Source organism: Leucopleurus acutus, assembly GCF_964270905.1.
Source record: "Leucopleurus acutus genome assembly, chromosome: 2".
NCBI classification, from domain to species: domain Eukaryota; kingdom Metazoa; phylum Chordata; class Mammalia; order Artiodactyla; family Delphinidae; genus Leucopleurus; species Leucopleurus acutus.
Genome location: NC_139143.1, coordinates 45,976,214 through 45,999,144, shown reverse-complemented (window position 1 = coordinate 45,999,144; position 22,931 = coordinate 45,976,214). Strand labels below are relative to the sequence as shown.

Here is a 22,931-nt window from a genome sequence, read left to right as displayed (position 1 = left end):
GAAGGTTCGTATGTAGGGGATTTACTTGCATATAGAATTAATTTAAAAATCCTTGGTTTTCAGAGTGTTTTTTTTTTTCTTTTACCCCACACAGCTTTTTGGATTTTTGGAAATTGCAGATAAAGGATTGTAAACCAGTCTAGGCTCGCTAAAGGAAAGCTGAAACATATCAAAAAATAGAAAAAAGAGGAAAGAGGAAAAAACCTCCTAGGTTCTCACGATTCCAAACAATCTTGGTGCATTTCGTTAAAGTCTTGTTTTCTCTTCACAGCACTATTAATCATCTCCCCACATAATGCTAATTAGCTTGTGTGAGGAAACCTTTGCATTCTGCTCTAGGTGAGATACATTTTGAAGTTTCAGAGAGCTGAAAAGGGCAAAAGCCCTCTAAAAACACAAACTTTTATTTTTCAGAAAGGATCTTTGAGCTAAGGGGCCCTGGTCAAAATGGAATAAATAATATGTAACTGGATGTTAAAATACGACTTTTCCTGCTCTAATTTCAGCTGAGGTTCAAAGACTGAGAACATAGTAAATGGCGAAAGCCTCCGTATTCTGAAGGGAGGTTCCAGACTACCTGTGCACCTTATGTAGGATGTGGCAACACAAACAACCCCCCCCAAACCCTAAACATAAAATCTAGTTTGCAACACGTAGACCCTTAACCATCCCAAGGGAATAAAAAGGACTGAAGGTGAAGAGGTTGGAAAGGACAGGCGTTAGGGAGAGGAAAAGAACAGTGTCTCAATGAGCTTCCAAGAAGAAGGGGTTAATCCTTGTGAGAGGAGCTTCAAGGGCACCTCGTGGAGAACTTGTCCCCAGGAATTTGAGGGCCACTAAGGGCTGGGGTTTGACCCAACCTGAGAGGCGCTGGTTACGGGCAAGGCCACTGCAGAGCTAGTGCAAATTGTGTCGTACGTAAGGGAACTCTCCCTGTGGGGGGCCTGAAATCCAGCCCACACTCTGCTTGCCAACCTGCGGGTCTTGTCCCAGGGCTCATCCCTTCTCCCCTAGAGTCATTTCCAGTCCTGCCCAAAAGGACAGCCCTATGTGATAAGTGTATTTGCCTGTACTCCCACTGTATTCTCAGAGTCTGAGGGAAATAACGTAAGCAAGTGCTGCCCAGCTCACAGGAAGAACTCTCAATATCCCAGCAAGGACCTCCAGAGAACCCATGAAAGCACCCAGTGGAAGAGTCAGGTGTGGTCATCCTCCCAGTCCAGAGAACATGAGCTTTCAACATGCACTGTGTCCAGAGGAGACTGATGCTGTAATAGCTGGGTACCAGCCAAGGAAGATCTTTCCTACCCTGAACTTTTCTTCCCTGCATCCTCCCTTTCCTTTTATAGAAGAGGCTAGAGGGAACCTGATGAGTAGGGAGATGCGGAACAGGAGGAAAAGTTGAACACATGTCTCTTTCCTATCCCAGGTCTCCTATGACAACAGGTTCAAGCTTGATGAGGGGAGAAGCTTTACTTAAATTACAAATGAATGGACATTTTAATTACTGAAGTGAGACCTTTCCTGAGACTGGAAGCAGCTGGAGGATCTTTTATTATCCTAGAGTGTTGCCATCTGCCCTCAATCACAGCCAGGTGCAGAGAACTCACCCATAGAACAGGTCTGAAGGAAAGAATAAGTTTGTTTTCTGATTGCACCTTACGAGATCCACCGTTCAACCATTGCTCATAAAAAATATGCCAGAATATGAACCTAATTAAATCAAATGAATAACTGAATGAATGAATAAATAAAACAAGCAAATAAATAAACTGTTCTAATATGCATGACTCAGTCATGAAAGTGAAGGGATTAGAAGCCTGAGTGCTTTTGGTCAGGATTAAGTTTTGGTTTACGTCTGGAGAATGGAGCCTGCAGTGAGATTTATCTTCCGGGAAGTTTTAGACCACAAAGAACGAGAGCTATGGTGACCGTATTTCCTGAAGCAAAATATGGGACATGGAATCTGACAAGTAAGAGTGCAGACTCGGTGATAAATGGGACAGACTGCAATTAGCTCTGTCCCAGAAACGCAGGGACTTAGCCACTGTAGAAACAGCAAGAGCCAGAGAGCTGGCAGATCAGCTGCGCGCTGGAGCTTGTTAGCTGAGCAGAAGAGTTCAAAAGCAGGCCTCGGTGCTTTTGTTCATCCACTCCACACCCTCCATCCCCAACTGCTTTGCTGAGATTTTGAAATGATTTCCATTTCAAAGGCAGATTTTAAACTACTTTAATTGAGAACTCGGAAGAAAGTGCACAGGATGGAAAAGCTTCATTCCTGCATGCCCTTAGACTTTCAGAGTGACCCCAGGAAAATGTGCCACATCCTCTGCTGAGCAAGCCCCAGCTTGAGGTTCACCATGCCTCAAAGCCTGGGTCCTGCCCATTTTTTCTAGCTCTTCCTAGAATATTTTTTCTCAGCTAGGACCCTCATGGTCTAAACTCTTTAGTTGTTTGGGTTGAGTTGGGTGCTAAAGATAAATCCATCTCTTTACTCCAAGCTTTGGTAACCTGAGGTGTCATCATAGGTATTGAGACAACCCACAGTTATCCAATAATAATTGAAATAATGGGAATGGATGGGATTGTCCAGGGAGAGTATGTCGGGTGAAAAGAGACACAAGGGCTTACAATGGAAAGAATCCTGAGGAAACCAACAAGACAGAACTGAGACAGGCAGTCAGAGCAGCTAGAGGAAACCCAGGGAAGGATTTTGGCTGAAGACAAGAGAGTGTATGGTGTAGAATCTGCACAAAATCCTGCAGAGATGAGATAAAACCTGTAAAATTTCACATGGCAACTTTGGCAAGAGCATTTCTGTGCAGGTACTGGACCTGGGAAATGTAGCTCCTCCTTAGATCCTTAGCACATCTCCCAAGGCAAGAATAAAAGAGTAGATGTTAAGAACCCCCATAGTTGAAAGGTGGACCCAAACCAGTTCCACCAGCATCACCACATCTCCCACATGCAGCCTAAATAGTTGTACTTGGAGAGAGGAGAGTTGTCAGTGTCCTATGTGTTCATCCACCAGAGGTCAGTTCATCCACTAAGGGTCAGGTTCCTCCACCAAGGGTCAGGGGAGGCATTTGCATTGCCTTCATCTTAATCAGCATGAGAGGGACTTCAAGAGGATTTTTTGGAGACCTTTACAAGTATCCTGGAGTTTGGGGATTGGTATTTGACACACACCTGGAAGTCTAAAGGCAAGAGGCAGGGCTGGAACTGCTCTAGCTTGAGAGTGGATCTGAGTGCATTGTGGGATCAAATATATCCACACACAGCAGGCTTCCCAGAGACCTGGGAAGGGTGAAGGGGGACTGGCTTGGTGTCACCTACTCAGGGATGGTGGGTGGACTGGGTCAAGAAGGCTGGATTTATTGAAGCCCTGGAGCTGAGGAGGACACTTAAAGGAGTGAGCTAGAGGGACCACTGTTCATGCCAAGGGGGTCTCCTGCAGGGGATCTCTGAGGAACCCACAATAAAGCCCCACAGAATCCACCCTCACTTCGTCCAAGTCAATAGAGCCCTAAGGTGGGGATTTTTTTTCTTTTGAAATAATTTCAGATCTATGGAGGTGTTGCAAGAATAGTACAAATGACCCACCCCTCTTCCTGAACTATTTGAGAGTAATTGCTATAATTTAGGTAGTTGCTGACCTGATATCCCATAGCTCCTGGATATGTTGGCATGCATTTCCTACACGTAGGGACATTCTCCTACATAACCATCCAAATGAAGAAAGTAATTTATTAGTTTCTTAGAACTGCTGTAATACCTTACAATAAGCTGGATGACTTAAGACAACAGAAATGTATTTTCTCACGGTTCTGAAGACCAGAAGTCTGAAATCAAGGTGTTGGCAAGGCTGCACTCTTTCCAAAGGCTCTAGGGGAGGGAGAATCTTCCTTTGCCTCTTCCAGCTTCTAATGGCTGTCAGCATTCCTTACAGCTGCAAACTCTGCCTCTATCTTCACGTGGACCTCTCCTTGTTTCCTTCTGTCTTTGTCTTCTCTTCTGTCTCTTATAAGGACACTTGTCATTGGTTTTAGGGTCCACCCAGATAATCTTGGATGATATATTGCAAGATCCTTAACTTAATCACACCTGAAAAGGCCTTTTTTTTCCAAATAAGGTCATCTACACAAGTTCAGGGAGCTTGGATGTAGGCATATCTTCTGAAGGCCACCATTCAACCTACTCCATCAACATTGATGTATCCATTTCCTCTAGTCCAAAGACCCCATTCAAGTTTGTCACATGTCCCAATGATATTCTTTATAGCAAAGAATTCAATCAAGGATCACATGTTGCATATAGTTGTCATGACCCTTTAGCTTCCTTCAAGCTGGAACATTCTCTAGTCTTTCCTTGACTTTCATGAGTTTGACACTGTCGAAGAGTATGCCAGTCATTTTGTACTGGAGTTGGTTTATCCTGGATCATGAGAGCTGGTTGTGCAATTTTCATGAGTTTTGCAAGCAGGTTGATCTTGATATGGCTATCAAGAGATTATTTACACCATGGAAATGCTACCAAGCAGAGTTCTTAATGTTCTCCTTCTAAAGAGCTAGTTGGTAAACATTTACCAGCTCACTGCAGATGGATGTCCCTCAGTTTGGATTTCTCTGTTTCCTATGATTTGATTCAGGCATATATTTTTGGCAGAATCATACAAATAATTATCTTCTTTTCACACTGTATCCCATAAAATTATACATGATTTCGATTTATTCCATTACTGGTGATGTTAAGTAACTTTGATCATTTGATTCAGGTGGTGTCTGTCAGGTCTCTCCACTGTAAAATTACTCTTTTTTTCTTCTGTAATCAATAAGTATTTTGTAGGATGATACTTTTTTTGTTTTTTTAAAAAATATTTTAACCATTTTTAATTCTACAGTTCAGTGGCATTAAGTACATTCACATTGTTGTGCAACTATCACCACTTTTTATCTCCAGAGCTCTTTTCGTCTTGCAAAATGGAAACTCTGTACCTATTAAACAATAACTCCCCATTCCCCCATCCTCTGAGTCTCTGGCAACCACCATTTTACTTTCTCTCTATGGTCTTGACTACTCTCAGTACTCATAAGTTTAATCATGCAGTATTTGTCTTTTTGTGACTGAGTTACTTCACTTAGAGTAATGTTCTCAGGGTTTATCCATGTTGTAGCATATATCAAAATTTCCTTTCTTTTTAAGACTGAATTGTATATATGTACCACAATTCAAGTTGCTTATCTATTATCTGTTGATGGACAATTGGGTTGCTTCCATGTTTTAGCTATTGTGAATAATGCTGCCATGAATGTGAGGGTACAAATATCTCTTCAAGACTCTGCTTTCCAAACATATTGATTCACTGTGTTGTACACCTGAAACTAATATAACATTGTAAAGCAACTATACTTCAACTTAAAAAAAGAAGGAAAAAAGAAGAAAAGACTCTGCTTTCAATTCTTTTGAGTATATACCCAGGAGTGGAATTTCTGGATCATATGGCAATTCTATTTTTAATTTTTGGAGGAACCTCCATCTATTTTCCACAGCAGCTGCAACATTCTACATTCCCACCAACAGTGCACAAGAGTTCCAATTTCTTCACATCCTTGTCAACAGTTGTTATTTTTTGTTTGTTTTTGATATAGGCCATCCTAACAGTTGTGAGGTGATATCTTCTTGTGGTTTCAATTTGCATTTCTCTGATAATTAGTGATGTTGAGCATTTTTCATATACCTGTTGTCCATTTGTTTGTCTTCTCTGGAGAAGTGCCTATTCAAGTCCTTTGCCCATTTTTCAATCAGGTTGTTGGGTAGGGTGGTACTTTGAGACTATGTAAATACTATGTTTCTTATTAAACTTTTACCCACTAGGTTTAGCATCGATTTATGCTTCCTGGATAAATTATTACTATGATAGTTGCCAAATGGTGATTTTACTAATTTCATTATTCCATCTATATTTATCACTTGGCTTTTTATTGTATGGGAAAACCTTCTTCTCTCCCCATTTATTTATTCATGTATTTATTTATATGATTTTGAATTCTTATTGTATGTAAAGGTTTATAGTCTGTTATTATCTTTACTATTTATTTGAATGTCCAAGTGGTCCCAGATTTGGCTAGTGGGAGCCCATGAGAAGTTTCTGTGTTCTAGTAATGTGTCCCTATTTTTCTTTGAGCAGTTCTTTACTTACAGATGCAACGAGATTTTCGGGTTCATCCTTCTGGTCATTGTCCTGGAATCAACCTTTTCTCCAGAAAGTCTTGGTTTCTTTTAGTGGAGAATGATATTTAGAAACTAAGATCTGGGTGCTAAGTGTGCTCCCAGGGCCTCTCAGATGACAGAGCTAGGGAATATATGCACTCATATATAGACACGTATATCTATATTTCCATATCTATCCATGTATATTAAAAACTATTGATTCATACCAACACCTCCAATTCCAAATCACTGGATTCATTCTAATTTTCTTATTTTCATATTTATAACTCCAAAAGTGAGAGCCTAGTTTCTGTTATCCTCAATAGATACTACTTATTTGATTAGTGATCCTGTATGTGTGTATTCTTCAGTGGCTTCTGTGCCCTCTACGTGGATGCCCTCTCCAGTGTACCTGGGCTCTGACACCCCCATGCCAGGCTACACAGATGCCCTCTTCACTCCACATTGGCCTGCTCCATTGCAGCCCCCTTGAACATACCCTCTTTGCCTTTCTTAGTTCTGACACCCCGTGCCAGATTATCCAAAGGCTATGCAAGCAACTCAGACATGTCTACCATTGCCTACCTTGCTTCTAGCCTAACTCTGCCTTCCCTCAGCATGGCTTTGCTGATTAGACCTGAGTCAATGACTGTACCTCTCTAGGCTGGTCTTCATAAATAATTTGGGGGGTTGACTTATAAAATTCAGCTGAGCCAGTTAGACACCCCTTCTTTGGGGGGAAGTTTAGAGTTGGAAAATCGAGAGACCAAGAATGTTGGCAATGGGGTTGAAGTCAAGAGTGCACTGAGAACTGTCATGCTGAGAAAGAACTGTAACAGCCAGATTGAACTCTGTCTCAAATGAAGCAGAGCTTAATAGGGAGAGAAGGAAGAGGAGCAGATGTGCTGAGGGAAGCTGGTATGACCTGACCATGCTACCTCTGGGATATCCCAGCTGCAGTTCCCCCAAGGCCAGTTGTCTCCCTAGGGATGGACTGAGACAGATGTGTGCCCAGTGTGGGCCAGTAATTTGGCAGCCCTTCAAATAATATTCTTTAAATATTGTTCACATTTAATTATTTAGTGAGTACAGGGAAAGACTAATTTTCTAATGCTATAAGTAAAGGATTTATTATATACACTTATTACATGGAAGTTCCTGAACCAGACAACTTCATGGAAAAATGTCAAGTAATTTAAAACCCATGTAATCAACTCAACTCTGCCATACGTTAATCGGAATCTGACTTCAGGCACATGTCCATTGCCTATTTTCAGCATTGGTAGCTTTGCTTGTAGGTGCATAGACACATTGAAAAAAATCCTACAACAAATGTTTTTGTGCATACATCTATGACTGGATTGATGATTATTCCTTGACAGATTCTTAACATTATATTTGCTGGGTGAAGTTGGAACCGAGCAGAACCCTGCAGACTCCACACTACCCCAAGTACAAAAGCCCCTCTATGTCCCCTGCCTCTTGTTTGTAGGAAACCTGAAGTCTCCCAGGCCTCCTACAGTCACAAAAGAGCGGGCTCGAGAAGTCAAAGATTAGGACAATAGAGTCACAGACTCAGTATCTCATGCACACTCCTGAGCTGTTTTTCAGATACTATAACTGCCGCCAGAGGACATGACATAAGCTGCTCCATCTTGATCAGTACTAAATATATGACTAATGCAATTCCAAGAACTGGCCTCAAGAGAATGGGATTAACATTATTGCTCATAATGATCTATATCTTTGTGGTCATCAAAATAATTATAGCTTGCTCTGCCTGTATATGTAAGTGGGCAATTAAACTTGTCAGCAAAGAGATGCTACAGACCCATGCTGATATCTTCAACTCTGAAAATACGGCACCCTCTGCGAGCATGAAGAAGTTACGGAAGATGGACCTTTGCTCCTAATCCCATAGAAATGGAATGATGCTGGACAGTGGGGAACTGAAAGCAGCTCTCCTGTTTGCCCATTTCTGTTCCCGTCTAACCTTGAAAGAACCTAATTATAAGAATGAGATCACTAGACAATTTAAACTAACTTCTGACTTATGTGTTCCTGAATGCACACCATGCCTTGCCTAAGCTGTTGATTCTTTTCCTAGATGAAAAGAATTAAGAATGGAGAATTAAGTGGTTAAAGAGTGACTGGCTCTCTACCCCCAATAACCCTCTAGCAATCCTGCAGGCAGAACACAAGGGCAAGATAACATCTGAAGAGTCAGCCAGCCTGCAAGAACGCAATGGAGAATGATGCAGAACCCAACTTCCTGCCTCGAAGATTCACTGGGATTCTTCCCCCGCTTTTTCCCTTTAAAAACTGTCATGGCTGAGCAGATTCTTTGGAGTTGGTCTCCGGACATGAGTCTACCTTCTCCCTAGATTGCTGGCTTTTCTGATTAAAGTGACTTTCCTTTCTACTGACACTTGCCTCTTGAATTATTGGCTTTTGAGTGGCGAGCAGCCGAACCTGAGTTCAGTAACAAAATGATGGGAACACTTGAGGCTACATATTGAATATAGAATATTCATATTCTACAAATAGAATGCATATTGCTAGATTGCTTTAGGTAAGATGAAAAATGAAGGACTAGACTTTTAAAAATCAATAGTGAAATCAGTTAAAATGAATAAAAGAACTATACCCTTTCCCATCATCTCACACCCACTTTGTGGAGTTAACAAAGTTTGCAACAATTTACAATGTTGTAGGCAAACAAAAGACCAAACCAAACAAGAAAAAACAATACCTCCACCCGCTCCATGGTATTTAATAGTTTGAATTTGGTGTTTTAGTACTTTCAGTCATTTCAATTTATTTGTTTACTTGTGAGATGGAGTACAATCTCTGTCGTCCTGAAGTCAGTCATCCTGAGAGGTGAAATATTTTGCTTTTGGTTACCATACAGAACCTCATCCTTTGCTTTTCTTTTTTTTTTTTTCCGGACGCGCAGGCTCAGCGGCCATGGATCACGGGCCCAGCCGCTCCGTGGCATGTGGGATCTTCCCGGACCGGGGCACAAACCCGTGTCCCCTGCATCGGCAGGCGGACTCTCAACCACTGCGCCACCAGGGAAGCCCCCTTAGTTTTCTTTAACAAAGTTATTCTAACAAAATTCATACCAAGCTTGTTGTACAATAAGCAGTTCCAAAGTGTATAAAATGAAAGGTAAAAGGCCCTTTCTTTAGACACAGTTGAGCTCATACTATATATACTGTTCTCTAAATTATTTTTCCTTGAATTTATGATTTTTATAGTCAGTATGCATAAAAATTTATGTAGTATTTCACCACCATTTAGAAATCTGTCCCTAGTGGTGGATATGTAGGTTGTTTTTAGTTTTTTTATGACCATGAACAATTCAGTGGCAATCGGTTTGCACTGGAATGTGGGCTCCAAGGTGACAGGGGCTTGCCTTGTCACAGGGCTGGCATCTGGAACTGTGCCTGGCTCAGAGTGGACCCTCCATTCATATCTTTTGAATAAATGAATGAACGTATTTGGGGAACATTTGTGCAAGTTTATCTGTAGAATACATTTCTCAGGTGTAAAGTGATGTTCTCTCTCCCCAGCCTGTCCTCATTTTTTTAAAAGATTTTTAAAAATTTTAGATGGTTTTATTTTTTAATGTTTATTATTATTATTTTTTATTTTTGGCTGTGCTGTGCAGCATGTGGGATCTTAGTTCCCCAGCCAGGGATCGAACCCACACCCCCTGCAGTGGAAGCGCGGAGTCTTAACCACTGGACCGCCGGGGAAATCCCCTGTCCTCATTTTGAAGTAGCTTAAGTGGATTTCTCCTCATTGAAATCAATGCTTATTTCGAGAGGAATCCTCCTTGGGTCAAGCTCAACCATCTAAAGCTATATAGTCACACCATGTCAAATTCACTTTTCACTTTAAATTTAGCTGTGTCTCAACAATATACCTTTGTCAAAGTTTGCAACAAGAAGCTGCATATGACATTGATTTGCTATACATATTGTTAGAAAAGTTTTGCTAACATCTCAATGGGCAAGGACATAGAAAAACAACTCACAGAATAGAAAATATAAATAACCTATAAACACATGAAAATTCATTCATTCATTAATTACCTGACTTTTATGAAATATCCACCACGTGCCAGGTGCTGTTGTAGGAAATAAGGAAATAAGTATAACCAAAAATAGAATACTACTAAGACAAGAGACAGTTGGGCCCCCAGGGCAAACGGTTTGAGTTTGTTCCTTGTGGACAAATACTCCGAGACGGGAATAACAGGGCAATTGAGAGAGGAGGCTGGCACCTGCCCAGAGAGAAGATGAGACCACATATTCCTCATTCTCGAAGTCAGAAGACCTCCCTGACTACATATGTGCAGAAAGGCTCCTTGGAGGTCAAAAAGGGAGTGATGCCAACTAATGCTCACTACCCATAGGCCTCTTCGGTAGAATCCATCTTGGCTAAGAGATATGCGTGCACACATGGGAAATCCTGAGCTATACCAAATATGGACTTTGAACCAGGCAAATCAGAATGATTGGCCAAAGGAAATCTGGAAGGAATGCACCGTAAAAGTGATTCAAACTGACACGAGGGCGTGACTCTCTCTCTGAGCCTGCCCGTGTGTCTATCCACACGTACTCTTTTTTCCTCTTAATAAATACTTTACTTGTTTCACTACTTTCTGTCTTTGTGGGAATTCTTTTTCTGCAAAGCTGTAGGGCTAGGGCCTTGTCACTGATCACGGGTCTAGTGGCTAGGAATCAGTGCTCTCACCGCTGAGACCCAACCTCAATCACTGGCCGGGAACCGAAACCCTGCTTCAAGCTGCTGCAGGACGAGGCCACCCGAGATCACTACTGCTCTCAAGGGGACAGGGACCTCACATTCCATTTCATAAGTTAACAAAGAAATTCAAATTATAACCACTAAACACCTTTCTCCTTTACTTACAAAATTGTCAATGGCTGAAAACTTTGTTACCTCTGCAAAGCAGGTGTAAGCTGAACACTCATATGTATACTCAGGGTGGGAATGGGACATGATGTTCATGTTCATTTAAACTGGTTTTTATTTTTATATATTTAAAAAGTCAGGTCCTTTATTTTTCATTTTATATAAAGCGATTCGGAAATATGTACCAACAACCTTAGAAATGGTTCCATCATTTCACCCAATAAATCTAGTACTAAGAATTTATCAAGGAAATAATCATCAACCAGGCCACAGATTTATGTGCAAGATACTTGTTTAGAATTTTTAAAATACATTGAGAGTAACTGAAACCAAGTCCCCCTTAAACTGAGTTCCCTTGCTGAGTTAACAATCTTTCTATCCAAAACTTTATTCCCTTTCTTGTCCCACCCTTGTTCCCCTCAAGATTGAGAAGCATCAAAGAAAAGGGGGGATTGAAACCAAGCATGACCCTGAGGGGGCATTCCTGGGGCCTTCCGCGCTCCCCATTTCTTGTTTGTAGAAAAAAGGTTTTCACCTCCTAGGCCTTCCCCAAGTTCCAAAGTGCAGACTCAAGCCATTAATGATTAGGACAAGAGTCGTAGGACTCCTATTTCCTCCTGAAGGGATATAAGTAACAATCTGATGCATATCTTTGAGTTGTTCTGCAGGAACTAAGCCCCTCACTCCGGTGGAGGATGATGACTACATGCTGACCACAAGCTTGTGGACCCCAGACTGTTGGAACCAGAAGGCTGATGATTGAGATCTCAGAAACGTCACCCTGTTACCTCACAATCAACCAATCAGAAGAAGGTCCTCAAGCTGATCCTATGACCCTCTCCCCAACACTGTCTTTAAAAACCCTTGTCTAAAAGCCAGTGAAGAACATGTTCGAACCCTGGTCGGGAAACTAAGATGCCACATGCTGGCCAAAAAAAAAGCCAACAAAGAGTTTGAGTCTTTTGAGCACGCACTGCCTGTTCTCCTTGCATGGGTGACCTGCAGTAAATGCTGTACATTCCTTCACCACAACCTGGTGTCAGTAGATTGGCTTTGCTGTGAGACAGGTGAGCAGACCTGAGTTTGGTTCAGTAACATAACCTAAATATCTGGCAGTAGGAAAATAATTGTTCTACACCTATATGTACCTGGAAGGAAATTCTCCAAAATATTGTCATGAATACGGATGATCTTTATTTTCAGCTTTGGGCTTCTCTTCATTTTTCCAATTTTCATAATGTGTGTGTATGTGTAGCTTTTATAATCACAGAAACATTTAAAAAAAGTTGTTAGGGGCCTTGCTAGTTCCATTATTTTGTGCCTTCAATTTATAATCTTTTATGAGAGGTTTATTTCAGAAATTATTGGCTTCCTGCAGTGCTTCCTTCTTTGGAATATAATCTTGTGTATATACTGATACTATTTTTTTTCTTTTTGTTAAGAAACTCAAGAGCCAAATTAGAAACTTAAGCACAGCTTCTATGTTGAGTTTAATTTTGGTGTTTTTATATTCTTCTTTTCTTAAGACCTAGTTTTTTATTTGGGTGTTTCCAAATAGAGTGTATTTGTTGTAAGCCTTTTGAAACTCCTTGGTGAGTGAACGTAAAGGCATGGATGATGGTAGAACCCTGCTATTTTTGTCAAGAACAGTACTTGAACAAAAATAATGGTCCAGCAGGGTTAAGGAGCCATGACTACTTAAGCTCTTCCCACCCACCCCTTTCAAGGGAGTAAATGGAGTAATGGTCACATGGATAACATTACAGTGTTCTCAGCCTGCACTAAATTGTCACTGTCATCAGCAGGGAGTCTTCTCTTCCCCTTTAAAATCTCCAGTCACCCCTCCTGGGGGGACAGATACAACACTGAACTCCAATGTCGAGTGCATCAAGTTGTTTCAATCCTCCAGATTCTGCCTGAGCCCAGTCTCTTGAATTTAGGTAACAACGACTCCTGAAATTTTTATGTCCAGGCTGTTGATTCTTACTCTGAACTCCTTTTTTTTTTTTTTATGCTTTAACATTTTTTATTAGATTTGTTTCTGATTGCATACTTAGTACAGACAACATGGAAAATATTTTTAAGAAAGGAAAATTTGTATAATTCCATCACCCAATATACATTTAACTCCAGTTGCCTTCCAGTTTTTCTATATACATAAATATTTTGTTTATAAAAGTATGCACACTGTTTTGTAGCATGATTTTTCTATTACAAATATTTTCCCATAGCAATGAGTGTTTTTATACAGCAATACATATAATAACATCCATTAATGAATGTACCAAAACATAGTAATCTCAATCCAAATCTATACGCACACCGGCCTCACCTCCCTGTGTTTCTCCCCACGCCCCTCCACACAGTCCAAATCTGCAGCACTCCCCCATCACGTAAATACCTGTATCCACATGCATACACTCCCACTTACCTTGGAAATTGCGGTCCCTGAAAATTATTTCTGAGGTAATCAGGTTTAAGGGTAAAGATTCATCTTTCTTAGAAAAATTAGGACAATTGGGTGAGGGATAAACTACCCCATTCTACTATATTTCTTAGTCTCCTTTGCATCCTAGACCTTGGTTGCCACCCTCTCCCCCCCACTCAAGTTATATCCATACACTAAGCTATCTATATTTTAGGAAAAAATGTGTGCCAGAGGTGAAGGTGGGGGATGAGATTAACACCTGTACATTCTTGTCTTTATGCAGACCAGCATTTTGCATATTTCAAATCCTGTTAGTTGGTCTGTGTAGTTGAGAAATCTGTTTCTTTTTTCCTCTTTTTAATGTAGAATTCTTGAAATAGGTTTGGACTGCACAGCCAACCCTCAACCGACAAAGTTTAAGGTCCAACAAGTGACTTCATGCCTTGGTTTGAGTTTTCCCACAAAAGCATTGTCTTACAAGGTATTTGCCTCTGGCTAGTCAGCTTATAATGGGCCTGAAATACTACACATTTGTCTAAAAAATAGTATGAAACAATGCTGGGAATGAGTAAACCAGGAAAGGAATACATTTGAATAAGACTTAAACTTTATATATATATATATATATATAAAGTTGATCTTTTTAAAAGAAGATTTACTTGGAGAAAAATGAATAGGTAACTGGAGACATTTAATGGAGCTTCCAAAGAGAGATCTGAGCATTCAGAAGTTATTGGCAAGGCTCTTTTACTCCTTTTGATGTGTTTTTCACTTTGAATATTTAAAGAAACCCAGTGTTTTATTATGTCTAGTTTCACTTCAAAATAGGCCTTGGATTTTTCTTGATACAGACGAATCACCATCCTTACACTTGTACCGGTCCAGTGTGGTTGGCATTTGTACTATATTTGCTGTTGCTAGTATTTGTATCACCAGTGAAGCCAGAAAAGAGAAATAGAGAGGAAGTAGGGTTTCTAAAGGTAACTTAGGAAAATGTAGTAGGTAAGAGGAAACGTTTAAAGGAAGCTGGTGAGGACTGAAAAAGTCTTCATAGAAGGTGAGGTTAAATGGATCCTTAGAGGAAAAAAGGTGGGGCTGACAGGTTTGTCCATGATCCCCCTGAGGGGGAGTAAAGAAGGGGCAGAGAAGCAGTATTAGATGCTGGGTCCAGCTGTCATGTGTGTAACTACCATAGTTATGGGGTTCACAGAACCAGGGAATTCAAAAATGGAATGACTTTTCCTTTTCTAAAATTGAACCTAAGACAGCCTTTTTGACTCGGGGCAAATAAACTTTTTCCAGATGTTGTCAAATGTTCTGTGCCCAATCCAGTGATTTTTCTCAGGCAAATTGGAGTGTTAATCTCTCTGTCTCAGTTTGTTTCACAAATACCATCTAGGTATTTTCTTCCCATTCTTTCTCCTGCCCCACTGTCTCCTGCATCAGTGGAAGGGGTTTTGCTTTCGTGATGGACCTGAATGTGAGAGAGATTGGGTCTGGGGTGTGTGTGTATGGTGTGAGGTACACATGTGGGGGGGCCTAGAGGGAATACTGCCTCTGGTCTTATATGCATGGGTGATATGGGGGAGACTGTTAATTGTCAACATCAGTGTCTTTTATAGAAATAGAACCCCTGATTTTCAGCTGGACACAAGTTCACCTTGAATAAAGTCCACAACTGCAATCAGCTGTAGCAGAAGTATATGACATTCAAGTTGTATTCTTCTTTCTCCATTTTCTCTAGCTAGAATTCTGACATGATAATGAGCCACCTTGGACATACAGGTGAGGATAACATCCAGGGATGGTGGTTTTGTGATAGAAGGTTCCTAGACGATTCCATGGGGCAGAACTCCCATTGCAGCTCTAAACTGCTTACCCCAGGCTGTTTCATGAGAGAAAAATTAATTTCTATTTGTTCAAGCCATTGTAAATTTAGGTTTTTGTGATAGTAGCTCAAAATATATCCAAACTAGCATGTGGAGGAAGGAGGGGAGACTAATCGATGCCACATATACATAGAAAGTTGAGCAGTAGCTGCCAGAAACAGTGTTGAGTGGTGGATGGATGTGGACTGTAAGGAAATTCCCAGAGGCAGCCATACTGTCTTTGATGATGCTAAAGAAATAGCTGAGGCTTTAAAGAACGTATTAAAAGTATGGGATTTCCATGTAACACAATACCTAGAAATGCACTGGGGATAAAAACAATTGCTGATTACTGCAATTCAATAAACCACTTAAGGCAGTCCCTGGAAAGAATTATTAAAAAGCCAACCCAACACTCTTTGGCTGACCTTAGGACCAATCTGCGGTTTAGCGTCCCATGTTTGTGGAATTCAGATTTTACGGAGGAAGGATTAAGGAACATATTTGCTGACTGTCTGAAAGAACATAGCTTATGTAAATCAACTATGCTTCAATTTTAAAAAAGAATATAGCCTAGAGCAGAGAAATTCTTCAGTTAGGGCGAGAAAGCAAAGTGTTTGTACTTTGCCAATTCACAGACATGCTTCAAAGCAAACAGGCTGAACTTTTGGCTATACAAACAATAGACATGAAGGTTAGTAGTCCAGCTAGATTTCTACCTCCCAGAGTCCATAGAAATTACCAGGTGACATTTGGTAGGTGGAGAAGATGTGTGGAAGCAGAGGTTATCAGAATTTCATCACACCCTTGGACTTCTACAGTAACTCTGTTCCTTCTGAGAACATTTAGGCTGTAGTGTTGTAAGGCTAAAGTGGATATATTACTTATTCAACTGAGATCATTAAAGCCACCTACACCATGACTGATGCGAGGGTTTGGGCCAATGCCCTAGGATGGTTTGGGGATGTGCCCAGCACCCTCTCACTCAGTATGCATCCAGGAGCTCTCCCTTCCTTTCAGCCCAGAGAGAGGCTGTGTCTGGGGAGGGGCAGGGGAGTCTGTGTAGTCCAGGAAGCACAGGGTTGCATATCAATCACCCTGTTTGGCGGGTAGAACAGACACACTGCCCTTTTATCTGATCACTGATCACTATGCAGGCCTTTTCCGTCCTGGAAGTAGAACTCTTTACAACATAGATGGTGTTCTGAGTCACAGTAATAACTAATGTTTGTGAAGTACTTAAGAAATTACAAAGTCTAGGTTATTTGTTTTTACATTGCTAGGAATCACATGTAGATGGCTAATTTTGATCCTGGTGTTTGCATCTTCCATGCACATCCTTCTAACGGACTGATCGACAAATACGTGTGGAACTTCTCTACTGGACCCATAATGAAATGGGCCTAGGAATCCCCCAAGGTGGAAACGCTCTGGCTTTTCACTGGTGATAACTTCGAATGCTGTCACCCTCCGAAGCATAGGGCACTCCTCTTGATCACGCAGAGTTCTCTTTATATTTCTCTGTACACACTCTCTCCCTACCCTCTTGGTGGATTAAAATAGACTTTTGATGTAGCAAGTTCAGATTTTGGAGAACACCCCAATATAGGCAGGTCTGTTATAATACGGTGCATTTGTTTTTGTTGTTCATTTCATTTGGTCTTGGCTCAACCCACTTATCAGACAACTGTATGTTGTTCAAACATTTCACCTCTCAGTTCTACCTTTGTATCAACTAACTTTACCAACCTAGAGCTCTTGGTCATGGAAGAAGCAAAATCTTGTTTATCTATGATGACCAGGTCTCGCCCTGAAACTCAGGACAGGCTGTCGCTCCAGCAGCCTCTCGATGACCCTTTGGACTCCCATTTGTTGATCACAAACCACCAGGCGAGTTCAGGGAAGCACTCCGAACTGCTGCTCTTCCTCTGTTACTTCCAGGAATCTTGTAGTCTATCCACCCTGAACAAGCCCTCATTTTCATGGTCTCACTTGTTCCTAACACTGTGTCTTTTACTCAGCGTGCACGCATCTCGGTGAGTTTCCATACCCAAGGCTCTTATTCGTACATCTGCCTGTCCACGCATTTGGGCAAGCTGTTTAATATCACTGTGAGCATTTCAGCTTCCAGTTTCTATTGTGTTACTTCTCGGGATGGAAACTGATAACATGCATGTTCACTGCAGAGCCCCCAACACCATCCCCGGCACTTCTGCCACTCCTGCCTTCCACACTGGCCCCTGCCCCACTCACCGGCTATCGAGGAGACAACCACAATGCTCCCGTTGCTCTGCTTCAGCATGGGCATGGCGGCCCCGCTCAGGACCACATAACTCAGGAAGTTGACCTCCATGCTTTTGCGCACGTGGTCAATGTCATCGATAAATACAGTCATAGGATTGTTGGTGTTGGTGATGTGGTTGAGAATGAGCATGTCTAGTCCCCCTGTAAGAGACGGCTGTGTTGAGAGAAACCATCTGAGGTTGATACCTTCTCCCCCTCCTCCCCGTCTCCAAAGCTCCCTGGTGATCCCTAGGGCAAAGTCCAGAAGAGGAGAGAGGAGAAGCTGTCTCACCCATGAGTTTTCCAGCTTTGGCCACAAATTGCTCTGCGAAGGTCATGTTCTCCATGGTGCCAGCAACGTAGTGCGCGGAGGATGCGCCGAGCTCCAGGCAGTGGGATACCACCTGCAGAGGCACAGCGGCCATGGCGTCAGTCTTGGCTGCAGACTTTTGGGGGGCAGTCTCTGACATAATGGGGGTTTAAATGAGAGGTTGCTCACAGCCCTGTTTTGGTAGGGGTGTGTGTGTGTGTGTGTGTGTGTGTGTGTGTGTGTGTGTGTGTGTATGTGTGTGTTGCTAAATGCAATTGACACAATATTAGTCCCCTGTTTGAAATACTGTCTGGAATAAGATAGGGTATAAATGGATAAATCACTGTGCTGGAGTTTAAGTCTGTGCTCATGAGTTTCTGTAAACAGATGTTTCTGAACACATTATTGGTAGGGATGCTAGTTCCTGTGTGGGTAGCCCTAAGTTTGTGAATATTTGTGTATCCTTGGGTTTCTGAGTCTGAGTATATAAGAGAGCATGTGTCTGCATGGGTACCAGAGTATGAATTCCTGAGTAGGTCCTGGAATGTTGGTATCTGAGCACATATATGTATGTCTGTGACTCCATGTGTCAATGTGTGTGAATAGGCATGCCTATCTCATAGATAGAGATAGAGCCCAAGAACTTTGTGTCTAGATATGTATGCATGAGAATGAATACTTAAATGCATATTTTTATATTCGTTTGGGTGTTTGAACCCTCTGTGTGTGTGTGTGAGTATGCAACTATGTCTGAGTGTGCCAGTTTTGTGTGTTGGCATGTATATGTGAGCATACATAGGAATACATCTGGGCACGTGAGGGTACCTATGGCTGTGGGCACAGTACCCTCACCTTCTTTAGAGCTTCTTCTGACCTCGCTGTCACTACCACATGGGCTCCCATTCTCGCCAGATGATAGGCCATCTCTCTTCCAATCCCCTTGCTGGCCCCTGTGACAATCACTCTTTTTCCTCGAAGCATCTCTGGGAAACCCCAAAAGAAAATAAGGACCATAGCTGTCAGCAACATACCTCCTCCCACTTTAGAGGTGGACAGCCTTATCTCAGTGTCTAAAGGTTATGAGCCCAGATCAACTCATCTCAAATTGCATAAATCAATGAAGGAACAGATCAACTCTTCCGTAAACATTCTCTGAAATGGGAGTTTGCTTTGGTTGCTCAAAACCAAGCCTTCCTGCTGTCCTTTTCTGAAAACCCCTATGGAAAGGGAACAGCTAAAACACTGGAGTTCCAGACATTTCTGGATTCATCCAGTTGCTCAATTGAAATAAAATTCAAAGAGTCATCAAAACACATGTGCTCAGAGAGATTCCAGATATTTTCTCTCACTTCTATTTAGTCATCAACTCCAGAATTCTTTCTTGTTTCCCACTTATCCATCTCTCCACAGAGCCCAATTATCTGGCTAAGTTGTGAATTTTGGAATAGCCCTATTTTTTTGGTAAGAGATCTGAAATTGCTTTTGATCAAAAGTGCCAAATAAAACATGGACTATTTGGTAATCTTCTAACGCGATGATTACCCCTCCCTACACCCCTATTACCCAGCCTGTGGCTGGAAGACATAGAAACACAGTCTCACCTCAGGGTCCCCTCTTGTCCAGCAGCTTTGGGAATCAAGAACTCCTTTTTATCCTCAGAAACACTCTAGCCATCCCTGGGTTTTTAAATCTATTCCTCCAAAATTAGACACATTGGTACTTACCTGGTCTGAATTCCTCCTTCGCAGAATAGTAGTAGTAGGCCAAGAAGATCCCCAGAATGGGGAGGAGATATTTCTTCATAAAAGCCATCAGACAGGGATCTGGCCTGAGGAGCCCTGGAGGACACACAGAGAGAACCTACAGAGCTTTCTACAACCTCCTAGGCAGGCAGCGGCCTCTGAATTGTGACATCAGGGATGGGGGAGGCTGGTTTAGTCTCAGGCAGTCCTAGCCAATTTCCCTGTCAGAGCAGCGATTGGCTTTGGGTGGGATCCCATTCGTCCCTGGCAGCCTGTGTGGTGGATTTCATAATGGACAATGTTTACGGCATTTCATTGAGCAAGAAGAGACTTCCAGATGGCCAGGCTCATGATTGTACAGGACCGGATTCCAGAGCATCCCTACCCTGAGCCCGTCTTCCTCTTAACGCCGTTTACTCCAGGAATCAACGGCCTTTCAAAAGTGGTATATCAAAGGCAGAGAGAAAGTGTGCACAGGGCTTCTGGGGAAGTGTGAGTAATAGCGAAGAGAGCCAAAGTCAAGCAAGTCTCATTCTCAGCCCCACCTCCTAGTCGGAAGCAATTAAAAATAACAGCACAAAACAGAAAAATAAGCTTAGTTAAAAAAAAAAAAGTGCACATTTTGGAGGAAAAAAAAAAAGCAAAGAATCCCTATAAATCCCACACTTAAGTTCAATGAACAATATTACAACATCAAAGGGGAATGCAAGCCAGCCAGAACCCAGATGGCGGGAAACCCATGACCGGGTCAAGACTCTCAGGCAAGTGCAATGGAATGTACACTTATTAATTTAACAGCAAATACAGAAGAAATAATGAGTAGGTCTTATAAATGCGACAGAGGACCAAGAACGTGAACAGGATGGTAGGAAGAGGGGACCTGACGTAGAAGAAAAAAGAATGAGCATCTTTGAAGCAAAGCTAGCCTGAAAAGCCCACATCCAGCTAAAAATTGATCTAGTAACAGTAAAAGGACCAGCGGGGGAGAAACCCCTACTAATTTAGAATTTATCACAGAAATATAGAAATAACCACCTTGGTATGTCTGTAGCAAGAATTCATTAAGGCTCAATCTTCAAAGAAAGAATTTAAGATATAGTATTGTTAAGTTTTTCAACTTAAAAACAACTAACCAAACCATACACATTACCCTATCACAGAGCAAATCCAGAATTCTGCAAGTTACCAGCGTAGCCAAGAAAATCATTTAAATATGGCAATAAGAATAGGTACCTGTGCTTTGGAGGAGGAATGTGGGTTGAGGGCGGGGGTTGGAGGATTCACACAAGATTAAGAGAAATTGAATTATGACCCCAAGCACAGTATCTGGAAACACTCACTGAATTTTCACTTCAGACCAAGGGAAAATAAGTTAAGACCCAGAGGAGATGAAATAATTTGTCAACAAAGGCCCACAGCTGTGAAGTTCACTTCCAGAAAACAATGCAGATTTGAGAACAGTTGAGGGCTACACAGAGCTCAAGGTTCATGGAGGACAAAATAGAAAACATGTTTTTTAAATACTTTTTTTTTTTTGCGGTACGTGGGCCTCTCACTGCTGTGGCCCCTCCCGCTGCGGAGCACAGGCTCCGGACGCGCAGGCTCAGCGGCCGTGGCCCACGGACCCAGCCGCTCTGCGGCACGTGGGATTCTCCCAGACTGGGGCACGAATCTGCGTCTCCTACATCGGCAGGCGGACTCTCAACCACTGCGCCACCAGGGAAGCCCAGAAAACGTGTTGTTTAAAAATCAAGTGGAAAATTACATTACATAGTGTCAGAACTACAAGACCTTTAGGCATAGTTTTATAAAGGACTTTATGCCACCAAGATATGTTACACACTAGACTCCATTTTCATCTCTACAGGAAAAGGAATTTAAGTTTTATTTTCTTAATACTATACTATTAATAGCAAAAATATAGGAAACAATGAAAAATGACTTTCAAATCTGATGATGCTAAAATGATAGAAAGATGAACAGATTAGGGAAGTTTATTGCCTGACACACACAAAAAAAGAATTTTAAAGTGCACTACAGAAAATATAAATTTAAAGAAAGCAAAAATAGCAACGAGCAGGAGGAACTGTAGGTGACAACATAAAACAAACAAGTCAACTATTGCTCATTGTTGGCTGAATTAAAAAATGAAGTCCAGGGCTTCCTTGGTGGCGCAGTGGTTGAGAGCCCGTCTGCCGATGCAGGGGACGCGGGTTCGTGCCCCTGTCCGGGAAGATCCCACATGCCGTGGAGCGGCTGGGCCCGTGAGCCATGGCCGCTGAGCCTGCGCGTCCGGAGCCTGTGCTCCGCAACGGGAGAGGCCGCAGCAGTGAGAAGCTCGCGTACCGCAAAAAAAAAAAAAAAAAAAAAAAATGAAGTCCAATGTTGTGCTGCCCCCAAAGACACATTTAAATGCAGACACATAAAAAAACGCTGCAAACAGATTAATAATTAGATGTCCAAAGAGCTATCATGTTGGAAAATAGGGATACAGAGAGAGCATCCAAGAAAATAATTTTCATGGACTTTGATGAAATAATTTTTTTTATATCTTTTTTTTTTGTGGCTGCGTGGCATGCGGGATCTTAGTTCCCCGACTAGGGATCGAACCCGAATCGGTGCCCCCTGCAGTGGAAGTGCGGAGTCTTAAACCCTGGACCACCAGGGAAGTCCCTGATGACATAATTTTTAATCAATAAAATGCATCAGTGAGAATGAGGACACTGCGTAATGGTTGATGACATTCAATCTTAGAGGCTCTCAGAAGTTTTGGTCTTAGGATCCCTTTAACAATGTTAAAAATCATTGAGGATCTCAAAGAATTTTTGCGTATGTGGTTTTACCTATTGGCATGGATGTATTAGAAATTGACTGAGAATTTTTTTTAGCTCAAGAATACATAAGCATCCATGTATTAAGCTTTGTGTTATTACACATCCTGTAGGCTGGGGAAACTCATGAGAGAAGGAGAAGGAAAAAGGACAAAGCAGTTTTGACTTTTCAAACTCCCAAGAGGGTCTCAGGGACCCGGGGAACCACACTTGGACCACATTATGTAATACACATGGATCCACTGTATGTCTATAGTTACACGCCTGGTTCTCTCATTAGCTTGTCAACTCGGACACGGACTATGTCTTTTTCAT

At 41.8% G+C, this 22,931-nt stretch overlaps 1 protein-coding gene across 1 annotated transcript in view; it reads right to left on the bottom strand.

Annotated features, from left to right (window-relative positions):
- Nucleotides 1–19,958, bottom strand: part of HSD11B1 (hydroxysteroid 11-beta dehydrogenase 1) — a 29,476-nt gene extending 9,518 nt beyond the window's left edge. The window contains exons 1-4 of the mRNA XM_082857333.1: nucleotides 19,768–19,958; nucleotides 18,896–19,026; nucleotides 18,026–18,137; nucleotides 17,704–17,895 (exon numbers count right to left, since the gene is read on the bottom strand). Coding sequence (XP_082713459.1) covers nucleotides 17,704–17,895; nucleotides 18,026–18,137; nucleotides 18,896–19,026; nucleotides 19,768–19,855 — 523 coding nt within the window. The 5' untranslated portion in view covers nucleotides 19,856–19,958. The remainder of the gene's footprint in view (nucleotides 1–17,703; nucleotides 17,896–18,025; nucleotides 18,138–18,895; nucleotides 19,027–19,767) is intronic.
- Between the last annotated feature and the right edge of the window lie 2,973 nt (nucleotides 19,959–22,931).